Here is a 27,084-nt window from a genome sequence, read left to right as displayed (position 1 = left end):
TTCCATAAAAATATATTTTTCTGTTTTAAAATCACATTGTGTATTATACTGCACTAACGGACAATACCAACTTGATCTATGCTGGGAGAGATGCGGGCTTTTTTCGATTCAGGCTAATCTGCATTTGTCATGGCAAGAGTAATATATTAATATTACCTACCAGAGACACAGAAACAGCCCGAAGCCCTTCCACGCCGCGATGGGAACCAGCAGAAAACCTTTGGACTATAATTCACCAGAAACCTGACGTGTGGGGCTGGCTGAAGTCCAAGTCCAAGGGATGACGCTGCGTCACAAGCCCACATCTGAGCCCTGAGGTTTGTGACACAGGAAAAAAAAAAAGAGTTTTCTGACAGTGCAGAGGGTGCAAAAGGTCTGCAGGAGGTTAGGGCAAAGAGGAGAGGGGGGAATAATAAGAAAGATGAAGAATGAAGAAAAATTATAAAACAATAAATACCAAATAATAAAATCTAAATAATAAGAAATAATAAAAAGAGGGCTAAATAAAATAATACTAATAAAGAATTAAATAAATAATAAATAATACATTTCGGATAACAACAAAAGGAACAGTAATAAATGTTGAATGTTAGTAACATGCAGCCACGGGGGCGGGGGCGCTCTGGCACCGGCAGCCCCACCCGAGGGCCGGTGGCGCGGGCCCCCCGCGGGCGGGAGGTGCGGCCCCCGCCCCGCTTTCCCCGGGGTGGGGCTCAGATCCCACTCGCGGGGTCCTTTGGCGGGCCCCTCCGCGGGGCCCCGGCTTCCCGCGCCGCTGCTGCCCGGGCGCCGCCCTCGGCCCTCCGCGCCGGCAGGGGGCGCTGGCGTGCGGCGGTGGGCGGAAGTGTCGCCGCGCTCCGCCGCCCGCTGTCGCCGCCGCGCTCCGCCGCCGCCGGGCGAGGGAAGGGCCGCTGCGACGCAGCAGAGCGCGGGGCGGGGGGGGGGAGGGGGCCGGGCGAGCCGGGGCTGCGCCGCGCCTCTGCCTGCAGCCACCGGAGCCGCGCCGCTCAGCCGCCGGAGCCGGGGCGGTCGGGCCGCCAGGGGCAGGCCCCGCCGGACACGCCGCCGAGGAGGCCGCGCTCCGCGCCCAGGTACCGGCGCGACGGGGGGGGGGACGGACGGAGGCCGGCGGCGGGTCGAGCCTGGGCCCGGCGCGGCGGGCGGTGCGTGAGGTGAGGGGGGACGCTTGGGGCCGCAGGCGCATTGTCCGCCGCTGCCCCCGGGGTGGGCCGGGAGGCGGCGCCGCTGCGGCCGGTGCTGTGCGGGGCGGCCGCTCGGGGCCGGGCTGGGCTGTGCCCCGCGGGCCGCGGAGGACTGCGGCCTGGCCCTGCCGGTGCCCGCCGCTCTCCGAGCCCCTCTCCCCGCTTGGCGGCGGCCGGCGCTGGGCGGGAGCGGCCGAGTCCTGCCGGCCTCGGAGGCGGCGCCACCTCCTCCGGGGCTCGCCGGGAGGCCCTTGCCGGCCGGTACGGACTGCACCGGGGCGGGGTAGGGGGGGGTGTCGGTGTGTTCGTGTGTAAAGCTGGAGGCAGTCCGGAGGGGAAGGGTGAGCCCGGCCTTTGCCTTTCGCTGGTGGGCCGGCGCCTTTTAATCCCAAAGTTCCTCAAATACCGTAACCGGGTAACGAATTAATCGGCGAAACTGCGTAGGGTTTACCTCGGCCCGCAGAAACGGAGCCGCCACCGGGGAGGAGGCGGCCGCCGCCCGCTTCCCCGTGGGGTGGGCGGCGGGGGAGCGCAGCTGGGAACCGCTGCGGCTGCCACCAGAGTTAGCCCTGTGGCCAGGAGAACGCCCGGTTAAAACATCTTCTTTGTTACGTTCTTTATGACATGGATGGATCAGAGGTGCGGAGCAGGCACTAACTCATGCCGTCCTCTCGATGTCCAGGTTTAAGGCCTCTTCCTACAATTGTTATTCACGTTTGTAGTCCTCACAGGCCTCTGTGCAGAAATAACTGTGTGTCAGGGCTGTTAGGATCCTAATTTTTTTGAAGACTACCCCATATAAAGTTAACATGGCATGATCTCTGTGTTCCATAAAAGAAAAGTTTTTTCATCACTTTTTCCCCTACAAATCTGTGCAATACTAGTGCTATTGAAACTAGGATGTATACAGTGTTTTTTCTTTTACCTTTTATTTTTTAAAATGTAGTTTTTAGTGATTACATAGGTGCATAGAATTTATTTAAAACCTGTATGCTGTCTTATGGGAATGGTGTGATTTTACTTTGTATGATGAGTCAAAGATTAAATTATGTGACCTAGGCTCTTTAGATTCAGAAAGGCAAGTAGCAGTGCTTGGAAGAACAGTTTATATGCAGCTCAGAAATGGGATTTGATTAACTTGAAAATATTGCAGTTTTGTGTGTGTGTGGTTTTTTAAACCTACCTGTCAGAAGCTCTAATTCAAGACTCTGTCTTTTCCTTTCAGCAGTATAGTTCATCATCAGGAAACGTATCTTCCTTTTTAATTTGAAGAGGTCGTGCAATCGTGTACTGTTAGAGGAAATCTAACATCCTGAGCTTGCACCTTGGTATCTGAGCTTTTAAATAACAGGCTTTTACTACTGAAAACACTGTGTACCTTTAGTTAATACCTAATACCTGTTGATGTGGCACATGCCTCTGAACTGCAGAGAATAAAAAAAAGCCAAGAAGTATTCAGTGAATTAGAAAAAGTGTGGTACCTCTTCTGGGGTCAGAAATAACTTGGTATGAATTGGCAGCTTATCTGATCTGTAAGAGTGCCATGGTGCCCCATGGCACTCTGTCTTGGTAGGATTCTGTCTGTCATGGACTTGCTGTTCTAAGATTACTGTATTTTACAATATGCTTCATGGTTTTCTTATGATGTGAGAAAATATTGAGTCAGCCAGTTAGTATATGCTTGGCTTAAATTTCCTTGTATTTAATCTTGATGCTAGTGTGATATACGTGTTGATGGGGACTCTCCTTGGTCCGGCAGAACAAGTACCGTGGCACAGGAGGAGATTGTGTCTGGTGGTGTTGGTAGCAAGCAGAATAAAGGTCTTGTAATGTAAGTTTGTATGTATGGACTAACATGCTGCAGAATACTTCTAAATGCTGATAGCATAGATTTTTACCAAGTTAATTGTGTTCTCTTGTTTGTGTTGACGCGGAGTTCTGAAATGCTGATGCATTCTGTAGGCGTTTAATGTATGGTTGTAGATGGAGAATTATAAAAGAGTTCTTTTTTTTTTTTTTTGACATGTGTATTCATACAAATAAAGGAGATTAAACAAAAGTGCCAGTTAAGTAATACTTTGTGACAATATGTCTCTGAGAGATAATTATGCTTTTTGGGTATTATCAAGTGCAGACAAATGTGTATTCCCAGTGGGGTGTAATGATATTAAGAAAACTCCACCTCTTGAAATTCCTTGATTGCTTTTATGAAACATTTATTCAGGAGGGAATGATATCTATTTTGCATTCTATCGTAGAAGCTAACACGTTAGTCTCTTATTAATTAATGGGTGGTAGCTGAATGAGACCTTACTGTTGTGCTGAACGTGCTGTGCTTCCTAGGCTTTTTATGGCATTTTTGTGAACATTAGAACATCCTCATTTCTGAATCAATTCTGTATTGAGTTTTTTCAGATTTTTTGAGTTGTTTGCAGTCTTAGTTTTTATGTAAAATCTTTCTAAAAGCCTTGGTAATCTCTGTAATGCGCTTAGAGGCTTTAGACACTTGCTAAAATGTCTTTTTTGTGCTGCAAGGAGAGTTTTGCAATGGCATTCTAAGAGTTGATGCTGATTTGAAGCAGGGGCAGGAAGGAGCCTAGATGACCTTTTGAATTCCCTTCTGGCCCTGCTTTTCTGTCCTTCTGACACTTTATAATATGGTTTAATTACAAGAACAGCTACTGAAGTATGATTACCTTTGTCTGATTGGAGGCATCTTGCAGCTTTCTATCAAAAATAAGATTTGACTCATCTGCTTCTTGAAAATTAATGGTAGCACAACAGCCTGCAGCTATTTATGTGAATAATGTGCTAAGCAAAAATATGACCTGAATTTTGAATATCACATTTTCTACATTGTACAGTTGAAATTGTATAAAGTTAGCAATTTCTGGTAAGGAAGCAGTGGACTACGTGCACTTTTACCACTTCCAGTTGTAGTCAGATATAAATCACATTGGACAAAACCCTTTTTGGTCGTTTAGTGATCCTAAATTAATAGTGTTCACTGTAACTGTATTTTTGTAGCTGTAGATAAACCTCAAGCAAGATGAAAAATTCCTTTTGCTATTAGTGCTCAAGATTGTGCTGCTCTAACAGGAGAACTTTTAAAATGCTACTTCCCCAATTTGTTGTCTAATTTAGGGTGTTTATTAGCCTGAATTGTCTGCAAGCTCATCTCTTGTTCCCTTCCATCTGGTCTCTCTTTTGCCCCATGTTTTCTCTCAATATCGTGCTTCTTGTGCCACAAGATGTATAGGTGTGAGCCAGAAGGAAGCTGAACGTTTTCAGTTTAGAAGGTGAAACTTTATGCAGAGATTCCTTCTCCCCCCGCAAGTGCAAACACAAAGGTTAGATTAGAAGATGAGTCTGTCTTGAATTATTTTAACAGACTTCAGCTGGGCCTTTAAATGCATGCTTCAGGAGTACGTAAGGCTTAAACTGGTGTCATGTAAGTTTGGCCTTTCTTTAGCCTAAGCAGATTTATGTGCTTTTGGTATTCTACCTTATGATAAAATGGCACATTCAGTTGTCCCTATCTAAATTCTCTTTATAAAGGATTGAGTTTAGGATTGATCCAAACTGGAAGCAACCGAAATACTGTGTGTTTACAGGAGTAACTGTGGCTGTTCCACAGTAGCCCTCGTGGCCTTTTTTTCAGACATTAATTTAGAAAGTAAATTGCTTAGAAAACAAATTGCAGCTGTTTATTTAAACTTAACTCCCTTGTTTTAAGTATTCTAGCTAATATGTCATAAAAGACACCATAAAAAGTTCCTGACTGTGGACTTCAAATATGCTAAAAGGAAGCAAATTTTAAGCCTATCCACAAGAGCATAAAGTTCTGGGGGAAATAGCTGGATCTTGTAGCTAATCCTTCTGTTTGTTGGAAATCTGCTACTTCTAATAAAATACCTAGTTCTTTCTAAAGATCCTTTAGCTCTGTAATTCTTCCCTCCACTTCAAACACTCAGAGAATTCATCGCCAAAAAGTTAAATATAGCAAGACAGTTCAAAAATCAAGAAGTTATAATTAGTACAGAACTGTAGTATTAGTGTAACATGTTTTTCTAAGTTCAGGAACATCTTCAGATGAAGTTATTTAGGAGTTATTACTTGGAGTTATTTTAAAATGTTCAGGTGTACTGTCAAGTGTTTCACAGTGAAATGGCTGCATCAGTGAAAAATTGCTGTGTGCTGCTTTTGATCCTTACTCTGTTGTGGATTTTTATCAAGTTGTATTGATAACAAATCATTTTCTTACTAAAAAAATGTAATTAAAAGTTTAACTGCAAACTCTGCAAGATTTGAAATGTGAGACTTAAAAATAGCTAATATAGAACTTGTCTATAAATTAAGTTGAATTAAAGTCAGCTTTTCAAGGAGTTGAATATGCGTGATTGTGAGAGAAGTACTTATGTTGGGTCATTTGTGTGTGCGAAATGCCTTATCTCCTTTGAAGTTATTTGTGATGAAAAAATGGAGAAGTGTTCCCAGAGAATTGGGATGCATAATCTTTTTCTGGCTGCTAGAGGTGCCCAGGCAAACAGCTGACATATGAAGAAATACCTTTCTGAAAAGTTTTTATTGTTTTATTTACTGACTTTTAGGTAAAGCGTGCTAGTGCATAGAAATATGAAAAGCCTGTTGAACAGACAGTTGTGGAAGGCCCCTCGGTCTCGCTGGCCAGCTCTCATATCTGGTGCCGCTTCGGATTTTGCAAGGCAGAAGCCGACTGTGTGACTTTCCCTGTTGTTTTTCTCTTTGCTCCCCTGGCCAAGAACTCACCTGGGAAGGCTTACCATGGGTGGATGTGTGTTTCTTTCAAGTATGTGTTCAGAGCCACACCAGCTTCCCAGCTTGTGCTGAGGAGGTTGCTTTAAAAAAAATAAATCTGTAGACATTGAATTATCAGTAGCATCTTGTATGGTATGGTCGACGTGTGTGCTGATAGCACACATTCAGAGCATCCTGCTGCAGTGGAGCCTCTGATCTCTTCCTCTGTGTAAGCAGTTTCAAGAGTTTTTGCTACAGTTGTAGAAATGAGGTGAAAGTTACACGTCATTATATTTTACTTTGAGTGTTATGTGTGAAGTATGTCCTTTACTACTTTGGCAGATGATATTCCTTTTAATATACCTCTAAAGACACTTTTTTTTTCTGATGCATTGTAATAGTTTATAAAATTAACCAGCATATAACATTTTGAATTTACTGAATATCATGTATAGACAAAGAAAAAGCAAAAGAAAAGCTTTTTTCACAGAGAAGATTTTAGAAAAGAAAATGTAGGTGATTTTATTCTACCTAAATGAGATCTTAGTGATACAGACATGCACTGAGTGCAGCACAGGTGAGCACTGAGAAGTCTCTCCCACACAGTTTATGAATTCATCGTTCTTCTAACCTGTAACACCTGCTATTCAAGTCCTAAGTTTCTTATGACTGGAGATTGGTAGTGATGGAGAAACTTTATGGGGGAATTTAAAGAGATACCTTGTAGGGAGAGAGTTGAGGTGCAGTTCTTGATAAAGGTTTTGTATATGCTCAGTACTACTTTAGAAAAATGTTGAGAAAGCGAAGTTAATCTCTCAAAAGTTAACAAATATTAAGAACCTCACTTTGCCTAAACCGATTTGGTACAAAAAGTTTGACGTGATTGTTTTGGGGTATTTTTCAGCAGGACCTTTTGTTCTGTCAGTGCACAAAGGAACGCTCAGTGAAGGGGCATCCTTTGTGTGTTACTTGTTCAGTCGCAATGAGGCATTCGGTCTTTTGTTTTATTGCATAAAACTTAGTTCTCCGAAGACAGGAGGATTCAGGTCCTTGTGGGTTTTTCATTGGCTCACAGACACTAATGAAAGTACATTTCACAGGGTTTTCAGCAGCATGGTCATTCTCCCCCTTTTTTTCAGGTAATTATGCTTAAGCACAGAGAACTTTCTCCTGTGTTTGAGTGGTTGATGTTGTGTGTGTTGTCTGGTGGAGAACCTGACAGGTTACGCTTCCAAAGCTTTTTTACCAGTGGCATCCATTTGTGATGTGAGATTCAGTTTCCTAAATGTAGATATCTAGCATTGTTTTAGATGCTTCCAAGGCATCTGACCAAGACAGGTAGATGGTTTGTGATTTTCCGAAGGGGCAGTTGGAGACCAGCTGTGCTGTTCTAGTGCATTTGCAGTGGCATTTGTCATTCAGGCACCTGAATTGCTGCCATGGTGTTAGTTGTTAGACTAAGTCTCATGTTGGGCTCCCCAAAGAGGACGGGTAGTTAAGTAGTGACCATATGTTAAGTGCTTGGGTTACAGGTTGCCTAATGAGAAAAGAGGATTCGGGGTAGAATTCTGCTGTCCGGGCAGTACTTGAGAGTCTTGACTGAGGGACCTAGTTTTGCTGCCCTCTGCCTTGTTGCATGCTCTCCAACTTCAAATAAGGAAAAGTTCCAATGGAAAATTTGTCTTTTTTGTAGTCTGGTATAGTTTGTCAGCGGAATGAATGAAGGCTTCTCTTAAAAAAAAAGTACAACTGAGGAAAACTAAAATAATTAAGATTATTAGAAAACCTTAAATCTCAAAGTGTTGGGTGTTGGACTTGGGCCTTGCTACTTGGACGTAAGAAATTCAGCTTGTCTTAAAATACGGTCTGAAAGCACACACAAGCTCCAGTGACCAGGTCAAATGGTCTTTTTCTATGGATTTAATGGATAACAATAGACAACAAAGGAAGCTTGTCTTAAAGTGTTCTAAGTTTTCTAAACAAGTGCTGTTCTGGATGTGATGATTTAGATTTGTAATCTCTAAGAAAAGCAGTATATTGACTCATCAGTATTGACTAACATAGTTCCGTTTTACATCTATAATTGACATTGAGCAATATTTAAACTCTGCTAACTCTGTAATAGGGTGGAGCTGTAGTAAACAGTTTCTGTTTGGAACTGCAGCCACTCACAGAACATTTTGGGCAGAGTCCTGGCATAGCTGTGCAGTCTGACTGATGTTACTCTTAACCCATGTGTTACGGTGAGGGATTAACATTCTTAGATCCAAAAGAGCCCCTTTATTTCAGGTTTATGAAAAAATTTCCCAAAAAGTCACAAAAACTTCAGGGCATTTGTGTGTGATGACAAACTTATGAGTGTATTGAAGTTTTAAGTTCTGTGAAAGAATTGCATGTCAGTTTTCTACATTCCTATAACCTGGAAAAACCAAACAGCCTCCAACCCCACAGCTTTCTAACTGGTGATCGTAATTATTCCCTCCTACCTGTATATATACATTTTTATCTATCTTCAAGAGAAATGAGCTCTGTTTAGTGAGCTTTCATTCTTGTTTGGGAACTTCTATGGATGTATTTGTGTGCGCATACATATAAATAAAAAAACCCTGTTAATAGCAATATAGGCACGGATTTATAGCATACATCCAAAAGAAGATGGGTTATGTTTTTTCCATTGAGACTGCCCATGCAATGCTTGTTCCTTCCCTTTGCTTCCTGAGTTATGGGAGTGGAGTCTGAAGAGTAGTTCTGCTCTCCCTCTGGTGTTGGTGGTTACCCCTCTTCTATTTATGCAGGTTGAGGACATAACGGCTTCAAATTAGGAAGAAATGTCAAATCTGTATTTCAGAATTAGCTGTTCTTGAGCTCTTTAGCGAACAAGGAGAAGGATTGTTGGCCAGAAATACAGAATCTTTCTTCTCTGAATGGGTTATTTTTAACTTTTGGAATTACTTACAAGCATTGAAAAGTCTTAGTAAGTACAGCAGAAGTTTCTACAACTTGTCACTTCTTTTTATTATGGTACTCTAACTTTCAGTGTTGTGGATTCATGCCTCTGAGATTTATACCAAAACTGAGAAAATCTGGACTTTCACCAAGTCCCTAAATTAGATAACCAAACTAAACTAATTCTTAAAATGATTGTGAATGGGAAAATGAAAATCTATATTTTAGGATCTAAAAGGGAAATCTGGATAGTTTCAAAAGCAATAAAGTATAGTGTCTTTCACATTATTTAAATCTTGTTTGATTTAGTAGTGAAAAAAAATTATTTTAACAAATATCTGAATTCTGTGAAGTCCCCTGATTTACTTCTGTATCTAATGGGTGGTTGATCAGATTCCAAAATAGTCACTGCATGCATTTTATTTTTGTTATTTTCAGAAATTTTAAAGATACCATTACATATTGTCTACAGAATTTATAATCAATAGTACATTTTGAATACAGTCAAGCCTTAGGCTATAGTTTTAAACCAGATTCTAGAAAGCATAACCTTACCTCCATCTTCTTAAATTGAGCATTTTCCTAATATGTTGGTTACTTTTGTTTTTGAAAATGAAACTACAGTATATAAAACGTTTTTGAAAATTATGATTTATTTTGGCTTGCTTTTGTAATTAGAAGTCTTTTAGTGTAGAAAAGACTTAAAAAAAAAAAAAAAACAAAAACCCCAAAAACCAATTAAAGCTTTTGAATAATTTCAGAGTTTACCAGACTCTGAATTTTGATAGCTGCAAGTTTTTATTTCTGGAGTGATTGTTTGATTTAAGGGCTCTTGATTGATTGAAGCCTCTCGATGATACAGAGAACAATGACATTATACTGTTGTAAACTATCAAAGTAATTTTTATAATAAATTTTAAATAAAATTAGTGTTAAGCTGGTGCACCAATTAACAATTTTAAAAGTGTTGTGGTTGGTTTTTTCTTTTTTTTCTTTTCTTTTCTTTCCCCACACAGCCCTAAGGAAGAGAAAGGGTTGACAGGTTACTGACATAGCTGAAATAATAATACACTATATAGGAGTATAAATGCAGCTAAACTGCAAGTATTTCTGCCTGAGCTTGGTGTCAGCCCTTTGGAAGATCTGCTGTCCTTTATTTTCAGTAGTTAGAGAGATGTGTGATCATTCCTTGGGTAAACTTGTAGAGATAACTACTTCTGGTAGTGTTCAAGTTTCTCTTGGTAGTGTTACACAGTAATTGCATTAGAGGAAAGATGGGAGCTCTTATTTTAGTATTGCAAAACAATTTGGTAGTTCCTTTTTCCAGTCCAAATCTTCTTAGCAGGTCAGATAAGGGAACTGCCCCTCAGAGGTGCTTCAGTTTTTCCACTGTGTTACTTGGCCTATTATTAGTCGCTTCTTGTTACAAGACTCATTTTTTTACTTGCTGTCTCTAGACTGTGGGCACTCAAACATTTTTGGTTTGTGGCCCTCTCGGTGTGTTGCAGGAGAGATCCTGACTCCTATATAGAAAATATCAACGGTGCTGGTTTTCGTTAAATTTTGTGAACCCTTTGGGCTGTTCTGCCTTGGAGAATCACATCTACAATGGCTATTGCTAGCTGCTTTGAAGTGAAATCAGTTGGGAAGTCTTCCTTTTGGAAAGGTACCTTTCTGCTGTGGTATTTCCCCCACCCTCCTTTTTTTTTTAATGCAAAAATGCTTTTTGAAACTTCTGGGCAACTTGTCTTAGTTCTAGCAAGCAAGAGCTGTACGGTATTTTCTTGTGAGTTTTGGCTGGAATAAATTTAAATGTTAAACTTTTTCTGAGGACCTTCTACCCACCTGTCCCAAGGTTGTTATTTTCTTGTATTTGTTACTCTGATGGAAGCTGAGAAGTTCACTTGCCATGGTGGGGTCTACCGGGAAAGACATGAAATGTAGCATGTATGTACATCTGATGGATCACCACAGGCATCTGGCACATTGCTCCTATTCTATTTCCACTTAATGTACAAGTTACTTTCAGTAACTGGAACTCTCAGGTGGTTTCAGGAGGAAAAAGGACTTTCGCACAGGTTTTTCAGGAATATCTGGCTTTTCAGAGTGTGTATGCTGACACTGTATTGTACCTAAGCATACCTAAGACCTGCTGTATCTTAGGTCTTTGGACTGGTGTCTTGTGAGTCATCAGAAGGACTCTTAGGTTGGCATGGCAACAGCTTGGACACATTTTGGGGGGCAGTGTATATCGCTCCTGCTTCTTGATTCCTTTTCTGTAGAGTATTTCATAACAAGAAGTAGAGTTCAGGGTTAAGCTGAAACTCCTCTCCCTCAAAATATTTGCTACAAAAGGAAAAGACAATGGCATGGTGTTAAAAGTTCTGGCTCTCGCTTCATCTCTCCTGAAGGTTTGTGCCATGGATAGTTCTAACCCTGGTAGGCATCATCTCTGCCCTTAAATATATCTTTCTGTGCTCTGTGATCTGCCTTGCCCCAAAGGAGCACACCTGTCTTGGCAGCTGAGGTGCAGTGTGGTTCTTGTATCAGAAGATGAATCCATTCGTGACTTTGAAGAGTTAGACCAAACATGTGAATTGGCAGGAGAAACAGAGGTGGTTTGAGGGAACTGTGTAAAGGACACTTTTTTGCAGCTGCTTTAGGTATATTGTGATCTTGAAATTGTTTATGCAGACTTTCTGTATCGCCGTGGCTGGTTCTTTTCTTGGGAGAATGGAGTGAATTATCCTTTAAGGTTTTGTTTTGTTTGTTTATTTGTCATTATCATGGCACACAGTTTGATCATCAATTCAGTAATGACTTCTAGTGTAGTTGAAAAGGGAGATAATATTATCAATGTGTTTTCTCTTTCCTGAACCCATTACACTGTTGTTCGGGCTGAATTTCAGCCAGCTACTTTTGTAAGAAATGAACTTACGAAACACACTCATGTCTTGGTAGCAATGAGATGTATGTCTGAATATCGCAGATGTGCCTATAATGTGTTGGTGGGTTTTTTTTTCCTGTTTCATGATGCCCATGAAACTAATTCTTGATCTTGAGTATTTAGAGACAAAAAGAGAAATGTCTCCTGGCTAGCCTCTGATTTTGTTGATCTTCATGCTGTTTTCCCATCTGCTGAATTGTCCTTGGTACAGCATACTCAAGAGGAAGCAGGTATTTTCATCTGAGGATAAGCTCAATGAAGGTTACATACTAAAACATACCTCCATACAGCTAGCTAGCTGGGGGAAATCGGACACTTGATTTGTGGTGGTACTGACATGGATTGGCAGTGTGAAGGAAAGAGCACTCTTTCTAAAGGTCTTTAACCAGTAAAGCCCTAGCACTGTTGCTGTTAACACAGTCAGAGGTTGTGGTTTTTTACTAATATAAGCCACATCTGCACTAGTAGGGTTAACCAACAGAGCTGCGTCATTAAACCCTTTGTATTGTCATCAAAACTGTGTTTTAAGTGCCAGGGAGCATGGCAAAAAATAGTTTGTCAGAAAGCAAATTCATCAAATGAGTAATGACCTTGTGGATCAGCTCAGATGTTGCTGTACATCAGCTCCTAGTACTCGGTAAGACGTAATTCAAGGAAAAAAAAATAACTGAACAACTTTTTCCCTTTATTGAATGAGGATGTAATGAACTAGAAGGAAAGGATTCACAGTAATGGGTCATTTATTGGTTGCACTCTCCTGCTTTTTCTGTGACTCAGTACGTAACTCCCATAGGTTATTTGTCAGGAACTCCCTTTCACAGAGGAGATACATAATAATTGAATGATGTGCCAAGTTATCTCTGTTTCATGTAGCATGAATCCAAGCTGATTCTTGAGAGCTGATCTCAGAATAATTTACATTTTGATCTTTGTGTCACACCAATGAGATCTCACAATAGAAGTGAAAATGGCAGAATTGAGGAGTCATCCATGGTCTTATAGTCACCTCTCAGGAGTTTGACCAATTAACTCCACATCTTTTTGCAGTGCAGCTTGCTGTGCCTGTTGGCTTTGGGTTTCAGCCCTGGTTATGACAAGCTAATGCACAAAAGTAAACCCAGAGACATTAAGCTATGCTTGATTGCATGTCATCTCAGTTCATAAAGGGCTGTTGGGCTGAGGTGAATTGTACAGTAGTCTAACATAAATAGTCTTTAATTGTGAACTCCCAAATTGATTTTTTTTTGTTTTTTTTTGAAGGGCAGCCTTCACGGGAGTAATATGTCAAAGCAGAGACTGATGTAGTTTGTTATATTTTGCCTGTGACAGGGCCAGCACTAATCAGTTAGGGAAGATGGATACTCCTTGATATATCTTCCCAGTTCTTAAAGTGGGTGTTTTCAGGATGTTCCTGAGCTGTGTTGGGGTCACTGTTATGTAGCCTGTTGACTTTGCGCTTTAAGTGATCTTGTTCCTTTGTAGGTTATGTTTATTAAAGATCTGTTGTTATTCGGATAAATTAGATGAAGAGCTATGATGTGTTGAACTTCGATAAACTTCAGTTGAACATCAGAAGTTTCTAGCAGGCCACAGAATTTGGTCTCCAAAGGTACTAAAGGAACCATGGGAAAAATGTTGTTGATATTAAATATTATTTTTAGAAGTAATACTACGACATGGTTCTTGTTGAAACTACATTTGAGAACATACTTTGTAAGTTTTGAATTTTTTTCTTAGCTTTGTTACTTGTGCTTCTAGAGAATGGCTTTACTGAATGTAGTTTTTTGTTTATTGAGAAAATATTCTCTAAAGAAAATTGCACCTTAGAGACTTGCACCTGGAGCAATCCCAGGACCATTCTCACAGTTAAATTGTTCTCAACTTCTCTTCAAAACAAAATGCCCCAAAAGTGGACCTGCATTTCCCTTCCTATTTGGTGCTAGTACTTAGGATTCTAATCATCTTTAGGTAAGTAATTAACGTTTTTAGATAATCTATTTTTCTTCTGTCCATTGCACCAGCTTTCTGGTTAAAACTAAATACTGATGTTGTAGTGCTAGTGGGGTTTCCTGTCCTTCGCCTGTGCGGTTTCTGATATTCATACAGCCATCTTTAGTTATTGGAACACGTTAGCTGTAGACCACATTGTGCTATGTGAAACGAGGTCAGAGATTAAGCTGCAGTGTACCTTCTGCCTCCCCTTTTGCCACTTCTTCACTCTCAAAATTAGCCCTTAGATATGTATCAGAAATCTGATGCAAAGAGAAAACCTCTGGAAAGGAGCGGGAATAATATACACCAAGGAATACAAGTAGTTTCAAGGGAGACTCTTTTGCTTTGCATTTTTGCTTCCGGGGCGGTTAGAATGGCACGTACACAATTGCAGCATTTTTTGTCATGTAACAAATATTCTGGGTTCTGTGATGATGCGGTAAAGGCATTCGAGCCAACAGGGGATTGACTACAATGCCAGGTTACGACAAAATTATTTGAGCTTCAACCTGGCCAGAAGTGGGCATATGTTCTGACAACTTTTCCTGAAGCTTGAAGTAAGTTTGTGTGTGGTGTGTTAGAGACAGTAGCTACTCTTTGTGGTGAAGCTTGTGATTTTTTTTTTAAAAAAAATTCTATTTACCAAGGAATGGGTGAGGCATTGACGTGCTTGTCTGTATACCATATTGCAATGTAGCAGCAAGGTTTGTGGGGAAATGAATGGGTGGGGTAACTTTAAACAGTACACTAGGGAAAGAAGCTGAGTCATAAGATTTCCTTGAATGTGGAGAAAGAGTTGGGATCTCAGATACTAAGCATTAGTATTAACAAGCTCTTGTACTTATGCTGGATCTCTGAAACCCCTTAAATGCAGCAGCCTGATTTAAAACCAATTTCTACTTCAGTTTCTGCGAAAGCTCTGTGGCTGTGTGTTAAACTGCAATGAGTATATAATGTACAAGTCAAAGTGTAACACAGTTTTAGGAGGCTGCAGTGAGCTAGTAGAGCCTAATGGCAGTAGCTGCATTTCTCTTCCCCCGACATGGTGCAGGTGTCTGCTGGTGAAGTAGGCTCTTGAAGAGGCAGAAGGATCAGTAAAGTAATTGAATGGTAAGAGAGAAGCCTGCTTTAATTAAAGGAATCAGCTGGCATTTGGTGCTAAAGAAACGAGCAGGGCTGTGAAACTGCTGGGGACTTAATTGCTTTGAAATTTTCAGAAACCAAAAGCTACCTCACATTATGTATTTCATTTTTACATTGAAATTTATTTTCCAATTTTTATCTTTTCTGAATTAATTTAATTAATCATTTTTGTTGACTTAATTGTTCATCCATGCTACAGCACAGAATTTTTTCATTATTTTAATTTTTCTCTGAATTAAGTTACCATTCTTAGGGGATTTTTTTTTTCCATTTTAATCTTTAAGTGGGTCACACCACAAAATTCTGTGATGCAGAGTTGTGAAACTGCTTTTGAATCAGATTAAAGCTTTTGTGTGCTGCAGACTTGATAGAATAAGTTAATAGTGAATTTTAAGGAAGATGCTAGTGTTCAGTGGCAGGTGGGTCATGCCAGGTATGAGATGAACATGCCTGTCTTGTGAGAAGACAGTTGTCTAAATTATGTTCCTCACAAAATACCACAACAGATCCAAACAGATCACTGATTGCTTTGGCCATTTAGTATGTCAAAAGTTTTACTCCTTGTATGTGAGACAGTTGATTCAGTGCTTCTATCCATGTTTTAAAGTTATGTTGAAAGAGATGCTGAAAAGATGTGCAGAAGTATTACAGGAAAGCAAAAATGCTTTAGAGCTGGAATATACTCTTAATTTTTGCCAGCTGGTAGTGCTAGTAATTACCATTTACAACCATAGCCATTCTATTAATGGCATGCTTATGCAGGTAAAGCCATGGTTATACTAAATAGTTCATGCTGGAGGCCTGAGATAGATTGAGGTGTGGCTTCTGCTCTTTATCAGTCTCATTTCTTCCATGATAGGAGGGCTTTGCATGTAAGGTATTAATAAACTATGCTATTTAGACATGTGTTTTGGATGAGAGGCTATCATGTTTCAATTTCTTTAGCACATCAAAAAAGAAATTGAGAAGTTATTTTGGTACAATGCTGAGGCTCTAGAAAATTGTTTTATCTTGTGGGAAACCACATATCCAGAACCAGGGTACTGAAAGATGTAGTGGACAACAGCATGTGAAAAATGTGGAGGAATGTTTTAATGATGAATGTGAGTACTCAAATAATATACTGAAGGAAATGATGGGTGCTGCCTTCGGTCAACTATACTTCTGCAATTAGAAGTGGTAAGGCCTTTCAGGAAGGCATGCTGTAGCCAGGAATGTCCAGCAGTGAGCTGGCAGTGGTATTTCAGATGCTTTGGAGTGGCACCTGGCTGCTGTGCTGCCATGCCAGCTGCTGCATGTGCCCTGGTGCAGCGTGGGACAGCTGCTGCTCTTCTTGCTAATAGTACTTACAGAAAGTACAGTCAGTAACTTAAGTCTGGCTAAAAGCTCTGATAACCAGTAAAATTCCATAGTCTTGTACAAGAGGGCTGTATAGCTAATTGGTGTCTGCTGCTGCCTTTGATGTACTCGAATATTCTTTTCCCAAGGAGCATGGAGCTTGCATAAAAAATGGTTCTTGCATCAAAGGGATGGCTGTCAGTCTTCCTTCCTGATGCTGGGCATGTCTGAGATTGAGGCAGTGCTTTTAAAAAAGTATAATTTCTTGATCTGTTTAGTTTTATAATTCCAACCAGACTTCTCAGTGGTGAATTCTAGCTGAACTAACAGCTGCTTCAAAGACCTGATTAAAACTGATTTACATTATTGTTTTCAATACTAGCTTAAAGATCCTTGTTAATCCAAGAGGCAAGCAACAAAAGAACAGGTTCTGAGGGGCAGTCGGTTCTATCAGGACAAACGTGTGCTTTCTGTGTTACATTTTTAATACAGGCATGCCTCTTTTTAGCAAGATGCATCATGTTTTGTCCATAATAGACTGATAAATTGTCAATTAAAAATCTGTGTACAGAGTAGACACAACTGTTTACTGTGAATCTAAGTACTTTGCCTTTGTAGACTCATTAAGTTATTTAACTGTATTTGCTTAAGTCAATCTCCTATATGTTATTAACACTGTTGAATGTAGTTGACACGTGATAGGATTTCAGGGTAGAGGTTGGCAGCCTCCCTCTGCCTGGAGGAGGAGGAGGAGGTGGTGGTGTGGCCTTCCCTCCTGCCTGCCCCAGCCCTCTTGTCTCCTCCTCCCTTTCTTGGGCTGGCTCTGGCTTACAGCTGAGAGGGCCTTGTACTGGTTTGTATTAAGAACCCTTCCGATTTTTTTTTCTCTTTTCCCCTCATTTTCATTGGGTTTGTCTTCTGCTGTTCTGGTGAGTTCAGTCATCTCACTGATCATTCAGACAAATATCAGACCACTCAAAATAATGGATGGAAAGTGACCTTCCCCCTTCAGTCCTGCTGTTGATTCAGCTCAGCTTTATCATGAAGTGCCCTATGGTGAGATCATGATATGAGGGAGCTGATTCATGACTACTTGTTGGTAAAAGGGATGTTTTTTTCTACATTCCCTGCACTACTCATTGCTTACTTTCCTTTTACGTAATAGTTTTCTGATAGTTTAGTGAGTTGAATCAGCTCATGGATGGGTCAGCTGGCCCTGGTGTAAAAGCAGGGGAATGGGACCTCCCTGTTGCTGGCCAGCTGTTGGGTTGGCTCATTTGTCTTGGGGAACCTTACTGTTAATTATTTGGCCTTAATAAAGTTATGTTGATTTTGTTTGATCTTCAGCAGTTTTCTTCTTATATGCATACTAACTGGATGTTATATGTACTTTTTCACTGGGCTTGGATTTTTTTTAACATGCAGTTGTAGCCAAGGAAGTGGCTGAAGGTTTTTTTCCTCCTCTTTTCCTCATTAGGAGCTTACTAAAAGCAGTCACCTTAAACTCTTGGTGTGTAAACAAGGGAGTGAAATCTAGCTGAAGACTTAATATAGTGCAAATAAACTGTGGCCTACAGTAGAATAAGAAACCGAGTATATTGTACCTGCTTGTTTCACAAAATTGGGAATGTAGGTTTTTTTGTAAGTTATTTAAATAGCATTTTGCATGGGGGGAAGGCAGATATTCGCTCTCCTGAGCTGGAATAGTGTGAATACTTGAATACATTTGATGCTTTATTTATGGATTATGGAGAGAAAAAAGTTACAGCTTCTTATGTTGTTATAATTCATGGTATATCATAAGCAGAAAGGTTGAGTTTGCTTTTGTGTCTTGTCTTATACAGCTAGTGTTCCTTTACCTTCAATATAGCTTTAAAAGCCTGCATCAGTTAAACTTCAGCGCTGGTAATTCTTTTGGCTGTGGAGTAACTCTTTGCACATGTCTCTGCAGTCATGAGCATTACTGTACTATTTCTTGTACCAGTATTTTTCTTGAAAATAGCAGGCATCTTACAATATGGTTTTTTAAAAAACAAAACAAACAAACAAAACCCCCCCCAAAACCCCAATGCCAAATAACCAAATAACATCCCCAAACCCTAAAAGAAACCAAAACACACTACCTACAACAAAAAAAACCCTTCTATTATTAAGTAATGAGGTTTTAAACTGTATCACACATTTGTTATATAGGTAGCACATTTTCTGACCCTTCAAATAAGAAAAATTAACAATTAGAAGAGAGCGTACTCCAGGCTGCTGAATCTATTCTGTTAGAGAATTAAAATTTATTAGAGGGATTTATTTATCGGGCTTCTGTATTTGTTCTTGCAGCATTTTTTGCTGCAAGGAGCCTGTCCTCAGAGAGAAGTTCTTTTAAGTGTTGTTTGCTTAGTTAAAAAACCAATCTTATATGAAATGCATGTGTTTTAAATTTGACATTAATTGATTGCCTGGTGATTGCAGTGAATATAAAAATATATATGGCTTTATTTTTTATATATGTACATAAACTATAAAGCAAGCTATGGATGGATGCATGCTGCATTGCAAGAGCTGGATATTATATACTGTCTGAAACAGTGGGACTACTATCCCCTGTTATCACAAAAGCCCAAATGACCCAGTGTGCCTGTGTGTGTGTCAGTTGAGCTTAAATCTCTGGGTACTTGGCTGCATGCCATATTGTTGTTTGACGTTCCATTTGGATTTATAACATCATTTAAGATTTCTAAACGTGGCCAGGATACCAGTGCTGAGAGGACCTTAAATTTTGTTATGTTTGGCATACTTGAGTATTGGTGAAATAAAATATGTGCTTAAGAAAGCCTGAGTTTTGTTAATATTGATCATGGTCTCTTTCAACAAATGGATAAAAGCAGTGAGGTTTCTGGGAAGGTAAGATAAAGTAAAGCAACCCAGGAGAGCACAGAGCTGGCCACATACTTGTTGCAGTTTAACTCTTCAAAAGTCCTGTGATCCCTTTCTTAAGCCACACAGTGAAAATTTTATCATGAATTTGCAAGGCGACCAGGTGCTAGCAATCTGAAACAGTTATCATCTGACATGACGTAAGGTCTCTTATTTACAGAAGATGTCATTTGATGATGTTTCCTTTTTTTCTCATTTTGCAGATGTGGGTGGTTGCAGTTCTTTCCGATCTCATACAGATGTTGTCATTGTCTATTGTGCACAGAGTGCTGCTTGGGCTAGTTCTGCTGGGCTGAAAAGGGAACAGCCTGTCTATGTTCTCCTCGCTGCATGAAGTACAACTCTGAGAGACAAAGGACTGCTCCTGCTGTTTTTTGGCTGTTTGGTTTTGGTTTTTTTGTTTTTTTTGGCAGGAAATAGCACAGGTTCTTCAGTAATACGCTTTTGCTTCAGGGTTGGTGGGGTCTTCAGTCCTGAGACCCCCAGATGCCGTTCCTGGCAGTGCCACTACGTTCCTTCCAGTAATAAAATTGAAATAGCAGAAACAATGCATTTATTCCATTTTATATAATAAAAGAAATACCTTGAAGCAAAATGTCGCCTTCAGTAATCAAGGATGTGGATTTCCTTCTTACTGGTACTGGCAGTCTTTCCTGATTTTTCTAAATTGCTTATGAGAAATGAACACGGGAACTTACTTGAACTGAGAAAAATGTTTAGTGTAAATACGTGCTAGTCAACTGTTATTAATGGATTCTTTTTCTATTAGATAAGCTAGTACATACAGCAAAACTTCTGTATGACTTACGTATGCATGTAGGTTTATGCAGAACCTGAAAGGTTTCATGAGTAAGTCAAAGCGGTAGACTGTTTTTAATTTGAAGAAGAAATTGAGCACACTCTGGAGGGGAACCAAGTTTTGCAGAACTAGACATTGGGCACACCATGAGGACAGTTGTTTGTCATTATTCTGTATTTCTATGTTATCCATACAGTCTAGAAGTAACACAGTTGTGATCCAGAAGATGAATGTGCAGAGGCATTTTCTTGTTTTTGATTTCTTTTCTTTGTATGTTGCTCTAATATCAGATTTTGTGATGCCGTGTAATATTTTTATTCTCTCAAAGAACTGTTTTGATTCCTACTGGATTTTATTCTGTTTTAGCACATGATCCAAGGAATTAAGACTAGGAACTTTTTTAGCCAGTCCTGCTGTTACATGGGCATAGCCATCCTCCAGAATGAGTATGCTAGTAGTTGTTAAATACTATTGTTATCAGTGATGATATGCAAGCGTGAAAGAATCCAGCGTTGTTTTCAGGGCTCGTCTTAATTTGGCAGTAGTAATCAGAGGAGGAGATAAAGGGAACATTTCAAATGTTGCTGTGGTGCTTGAGATGTCATTTATGTTGTGGGGAAATTGTACTTATTTTCACACCTGTCTCTTTATAGAAGAAAAATTCCTGTGTGAAAATACCATAAATTTAATTAAATGGTGTTTTAAATGCCATTATATTTTCATTAAATAACAATGAGTAGTCATGCTTTTCTTAAAGGTAGGTTTCTGTTCCACTACATGTGACAAAGTTGAGGCATAAAATTCTCTTGTCTAAGGAATGACCTCTGGGCACCTTTTTTATCTTTTAGGGTACCAGTCCTGCGTTTGTAATTTCAGTGTTACAACCCCTTTGTGCAGATTATGAATGAAAGATTACTATAATGAGACAATTATTATACTGCAAAATAAAAGCAACAGAAGGTCCTTGTGATCTGTTAAAGAAAGGAAGGTCTTGTTTCAACCTTCATGCTGATACTTTTATCTGAAAGTAGTCTGATTAAAAACTACCTACCTTATGCTTTTTATCAGCTGTGTTAGGTCAGTTGCAGACATGGAACAGTAAAGGTATGATTCCCTGTAGCTGGTTGCCTGAAATACCTATTTATGGGAATTCGCTTGGCTAAAGATCTGAGTGCTTCTATTCTTCACCTTTAAATTGGGCCAGCCCAACTTGTTTATGTTAAAAATCAAAATAACTCAAAAAATAGCATCAAGTAAGTACTTTTAATCCTTGATTGTTATTTCAATGATTGGTATTTTAATCAAGGATTAAAATGCATGGTATCAAGTAAGAAACTTTAACATGTACTGGTTAAGTTGGCTTGTGACTAACTTCATGGACATTGTATAGAGAAATAAATTACTAAGTTTCAGAGTAATATCGCTTCTCTGTTAATGACAGTGTAATCTCTGCTCAGTCAGCTTTAGCTGTCTTTTGTGTCTAGAAGAAGTAGCACTGTCAGCATTTTTGATGCAGGATTTCCTGTTCTCTGTCTAGATTAGAGTTCTAGAAGTGTGCTTCATGGAATTCACTTGTAAGAAGTTTTTATTATTGTTTAAACGGGGGTATATGTGTTTAGTAACAAAAGCTTTTGTCTACTCATTTATACTAGGAATACTTTTCTGTTTTGTACACAAGTGTATATATAGGTGCATGTAAAAGCAAACATATGTAAATATACAGAGGAATGAGTATATTTGGATTTGAGTGCCAAATATTTCTAGGGAAGGAAAATTGATCCTGTAAGAGAAGCTTTATATTTTTCAAAAAGATACATATCAGGTGTTTGGTTTTAATGTTTTCAAATGCCTTATTTATGTCCCTGTTAATGGTAGCAAATTTTGTTTCCCATAAAATGAGTGGGGGTGAGACTGTATTTCAGTATAAGTTAGAGTAATATTGGTATGAAAAAGCCAGGACATACCAAGTGTTTTGACACAGGAATAAGCTGCTGTCTGTAGCCTCATCTGCATCATGCTTGTAGCTCCTGCACTAAGGCACTGGCTTTGTGGTCTGCTTTGTATTTGTTATGGAGTGAATATGGGTAGAAGTATGTACCTGGACAGTCATTGTAGAGCCACTGAGACATAATGACTTGTGTGTCAAAGACCTGATATGATAAGTCATTTTGCTTGACAGCATTAATTAGAATAATTGATCCTTGTTAGTCTTGCCTATATGTGGCATTTGTACAGTATGTGGCTTTGGATATAATTAATGTACTCTTTAATTTGTTCCTGTAGCATAAGATAACAATCTTAATGTGAGTTCCTAGATTCTGTATCTTGTGTTTTAAAAGAATTAGAAACACAAGTGTTTAAGTTTGTCATGTCAAGCTCTAGTTCAACTGTCAAGGATGGTTATTGCACATATGAATACCATTGCTACTCTCTCTTGATCTTCATGTATCTTGTTATAATGACCTCATGTTTCTGTTTTTGACATGCTTTTTCCCTCCTCCTTTTCCAGGTGAAGCAGGAGCTGTAAAAGGAAGACCTTGTGGCTCGCAATCATGCCATTCCCTTTTGGCAAGTCCCACAAGTCTCCTGCAGACATAGTGAAGAACCTGAAGGAAAGTATGGCAGTGCTAGAAAAGCAAGATATCTCTGACAAAAAGGCAGAAAAGGTACAGCTGGTACTTTCCAATTGCTAAACAGTAATTGAACGGGGGGGGGGGGAAGACATGTACAATTCTTGAAACTGAATCAGTTAGGAATTATTTTGGGGTTTTATACTCTGATAAAAGGTAACTTTGAACAGGTGTGTTTCATATTGGTTGGTTTTTGCATTTCTGTGCCACTGGCAGCTGATGCAATACTTAAAATAGTTTGGTTTGTAACTGTAGGATGTTGCATTCTTTAGCAAGCAGCTCACAGCCATACAGTGTTCTGGGGCTTGTGTCCACTGCAGTGGCTTTACTACTGTTACAGTAGTTCTGTGCTTGACCGTGCAGATGTTCAGGGAGCAGAGTGTGTCTGTTACTGAAACTGAGGAACCTTGCATCTCCATGGATGTCAGTAGTGGATATATTTTTACCTTTCCTTGCCTTTTCTTTAGCTGACAGGAAGATGTGGTGAAAAGTTCCTGTGATGGTGCAGTTTGGTTTGCTACTTCAAGATCTGTACTTGTCGACAGTCATTTACTTCTCAACTGGTAGTCTTGATAGCTTTACTAAATATTCAGCCTGTGTGCAGCAGCTCTGTCCCATCTAGTGACTGGTATGGCAGGGATATTTACTGTTTAGATGAAGTTTTTTGTGATAAACTCAGCACAAGGGCATAAATTTCAAAATTAAAAAAAGCGCCCAAAACCAAACAAAAAAAAACCCCAAGCAAATGAAACATCTCCCTCTCCAATCTACCAGCGTTTGAAGCAGGCAATGATACCATCCTTGGATCCTCTCCCAGCATTATTTAACTGTTCTGGGCCATTCTTGGCACCCTTACAGAGTCCCATGTAGTAGTTAGTCACAATCTTGTTCAAGTTCACCAGTATTTTTAAGCAGAGTGTGGCCAGTTTCTCTACATCCAGTTTCACCTAGATTTGGTGCTACTACTTTAAGTGCAAGAGAATATGGGTCTTAACTGAATTGCCATCTTTATCCTGATATTCTTTAAAATCAGTGTGTTTTACCCCAGCGCCAGCACACACGGTATGTTCCAGGTCTCTTGCAGTGTACAAACATAGCATTTTTCCCTGATGCTGCTTCTCTCTTGCTGGAGAGAAAAATGTTATGGCCTGTTATGCAGGCCTGTGTGGAGGCTGGGAGGGTTTTCCTTTGCTGCTGCTTATTTTCTTTCTCTAATAAAGACACCTGTCAGGAGAGGAGAGGTAGGTGCATTCTGAAGAGTCTGTGTTGAGACATTGTACTGCCTCCTTCATCTCAGCCTCATTATTAATTCCTGGAGATGTGGCTTGATGTTAAAATCTATGCTCTCTTGTGTCATCTTTATTGCTTACACCTCTAATGAGGAACAGACTAGCCTCATTCCATTGTGCATAGCTGTGCACTGGATCACATGCCTGTGTTCTTGATGCTGTAGCTGAAGATTATTCCATACCATTTGCCTCTTGCTGGCCATTAATCCCATACTCCATCTTCTATAAAGACCTCATTTATTTGAGGCTGCTGCTTTGACAAGAAATAATATGCTAAGTCTGTAGAATTGTTTATCTTGTGTCATATAAAAAGCAACATATTCTGCTTGAAGGAGAAAAGAAGGCAACCCATGTTCACTAGGTTAAACGTGAGGAGGGTTAAATACTGATACAAGACTGAGCTTGGTATGGTAGTGCTGTCCTCTGTCATCCTTGTTATTCACAAAGGAGACAAGTTGATGAATCTGAACGTTCACAACACCAGTGTCCGCACCTCCATACAGAGATTCTTCAGGAAATAGTTGTCTCATTGGCAAGCCAAGACTTCCATGATGGTGACTGTAGTTGTGGTGGTTTATCTCAGGTTCTCAAATTGTTTGCTGGTTTGATAGATAAAGTTCTTCAAATCTTAAGAACCAGTCATCACATCTTTGAGGGTACAGCTCTGATTAAACACCCTGAATTCATGCCCTCTTCCTACCTATCTATAAAAATGACTGGAGTCACTTTGAGGCTAAAATACAGCAAGGGTCTGAGCAGTAGCCATTATTAAAAAAGAAAAAATTTCTACATGCCCATATCAATAGTTAAGCATCTTTCTGTCTTTCACTACCTACCCCTTTTATTATTATGATCCTTTCTGCAATGTAACTTTCCAGCCTCCTTTGGAGAAGAACTCTGGCTAATGAAAGGGTGAGTTCTGTGGCTAGTAGTGTAACAGAAATAGAAAAAACTCACTGCACATAAAGCACAAAAATCATTACCCTTTAGGAAAAGGGAAGGAGAATGCCAGAGTGTCAAGAGTTTTTCTTGGTTTATAATTCCATTTTATTAGTGATTAGAATTGTAGAAAATATGGTGTCTCAGTAATATCTGCTTCATTGTTGCTGTTTCGTTCAGGGATGTGCTTTTGTAGCCTGTCAGATAACAGCAATGGACTTCCAAGGCTAAGGAGCACGGTACATATTCAGTGTTATTACTGTTTGTGGTAAAGACAACCTTTTGGGTGCAGGGAATACTTACTTTTTCTACACTACTTTGTTTCTTAAAGTTAAGTACACACAGTTGTATATTTTCTTTACTCTTGAACATATGGAATTTGAAATGTGTGTGGTGATCAGACTAAAAAAAAATCCAGCACGTGTTGAAGTGAACTGAATGTTTTAAAATTTAATCGTTGTTTAAATATTTCTTCCACAAAATGACGTTAACTGGAAATGCCCTTTTGTTTTATACCGTATGGCTGACTGAGGTTCCAAAGACAGACTAGTACTTTTCTGCTGCAGTACCAGTGTTTTTAATATGTGGTTCACTGTGGTTCCTACCACGCAGCAGCAGCACAATGCTGTTATGAAAATATTTAGTTTGCTACTAGGTAGAGGATGCACTTTGACAGTTTCCTAATGCACTTGGAAATACAGATCTGTAAGAAAATTAGACAAATTATTTTCCCTAGAAATTAGAAGTGTAATTATGTTTGAACATAATACCTCAGTTGTTTTCATGCTTAGACTGAAATTTAAAACCTTTAATGTTTTGTTAGAGGAAGAAAAAGCAAAGTAAGAAACATTTTTAAAGCTTGGACAGAGTGCTCCTGTACATTCTCTATAATCCAAATGGAAGAGATTCTTCAAAGCAAAAGCTGTAAAACAACGGTAGCGATCACAATGCATCTTGTTCAATTATGAAACATTCTGCCCTGTAGTACTGGGAAATTTGTTTCATAAATAAAAAACTGAGATTCAAAAAGTGAGTTCTAGTTGCATGTTAATCAACCTTTTTTTCTGAGCTCTGTGAATACTGGAGAAAAATTAACCTGGTATTTCTCCAGCTCACTTTGAAATGTTCTTTAAGTTTGTGATACCTGCTTAGGAACTGAGATCTGAAGAGGCTGTAAAAGCTGGGCTGTCTCTCACTGCCTCGTGCACTGCGACTCTGGCTGCTTGTTGTCTGCAGTCTTGTAGTTAGGATAGAGACGATAGCTTGCTGTCTGTAGTATTTTGGAAGGGAAGCTTGAAAAAACAAGCCTCCCTTTAACTGAAATTATTAAAAACTAAGCCTCCCTTTATAACTGAAAATGTGTTAATCACACATGCTGTTTTCCATTACTTGTGTTTTTTCAGAAAGGGGGGGCTGAAGTAAGGAAAGCTCCTTTGATACAAATGGGACCTACCCTTGATGTAGCCCTTTAGTTAGTCTTTTATTCACATCTTTTTCTCCTCTTTGGCTGATATCAGCATTTATTTTTATACTATTGGTTCACTTGGTTTGTGGCACATGTTTTCTGTCGTGAAGGTAAATATTTACTCATGTAATAAACTTGTTCTTCCCTACCCTCTGACCTTGGGTTAACCTGCTTGTAACAGCTCCAGTTTTGGCTTTTGGGTAATTGCTTCAGCTATGTTGTTAACCTGCATGGTTTTATTGCAGGCATGGTTGGTCTCTTTTTTAAGCTACCACTTCCATACAATGGACTGTATACTATATGTATGGGACAATGCACTACACTGTTTTGATTAAGCTGTCCAATTGTAATATTATGTCTTGCTGCCAAAGGCATAGATCAGATTTTATTCAGTGAGTTAGCACTGTCATTTACAAAGCAGTAAAATATGAAATTTGTTATGCACATGTGTGTAATAAATTTGTGGTTGAAAGAAGGCTAAAGGTTAAGTAATCTGCCTTGCCTACTGCATGGGGCTGTTACTCAAAGGGTGAAGATGGGGCTGCTTCTGGAAGTAATGGGTAAGAAGACATACTTCTAACTGAACTTAACTCTTTAATCATAGAATACCAGGTTGGAAGGGACATCAAGGATCATCTGGTTCAACCTTGGTAAAAGCGCGGTCCAGACAAGATGGCCCAGCACCCT

General features: G+C 39.7%; 1 protein-coding gene across 1 annotated transcript in view; it reads left to right on the top strand.

Annotated features, from left to right (window-relative positions):
• Positions 1-953: 953 nt before the first annotated feature.
• Positions 954-27,084, top strand: part of CAB39 (calcium binding protein 39) — a 42,930-nt gene continuing 16,799 nt past the window's right edge. The window contains exons 1-2 of the mRNA XM_064457320.1: positions 954-1,091; positions 22,584-22,740. Coding sequence (XP_064313390.1) covers positions 22,627-22,740 — 114 coding nt within the window. The 5' untranslated portion in view covers positions 954-1,091; positions 22,584-22,626. The remainder of the gene's footprint in view (positions 1,092-22,583; positions 22,741-27,084) is intronic.

Source organism: Phalacrocorax carbo, chromosome 7 (assembly GCF_963921805.1).
Source record: "Phalacrocorax carbo chromosome 7, bPhaCar2.1, whole genome shotgun sequence".
Taxonomy (NCBI): domain Eukaryota; kingdom Metazoa; phylum Chordata; class Aves; order Suliformes; family Phalacrocoracidae; genus Phalacrocorax; species Phalacrocorax carbo.
This window is presented reverse-complemented; position numbering and strand designations above follow the sequence as displayed.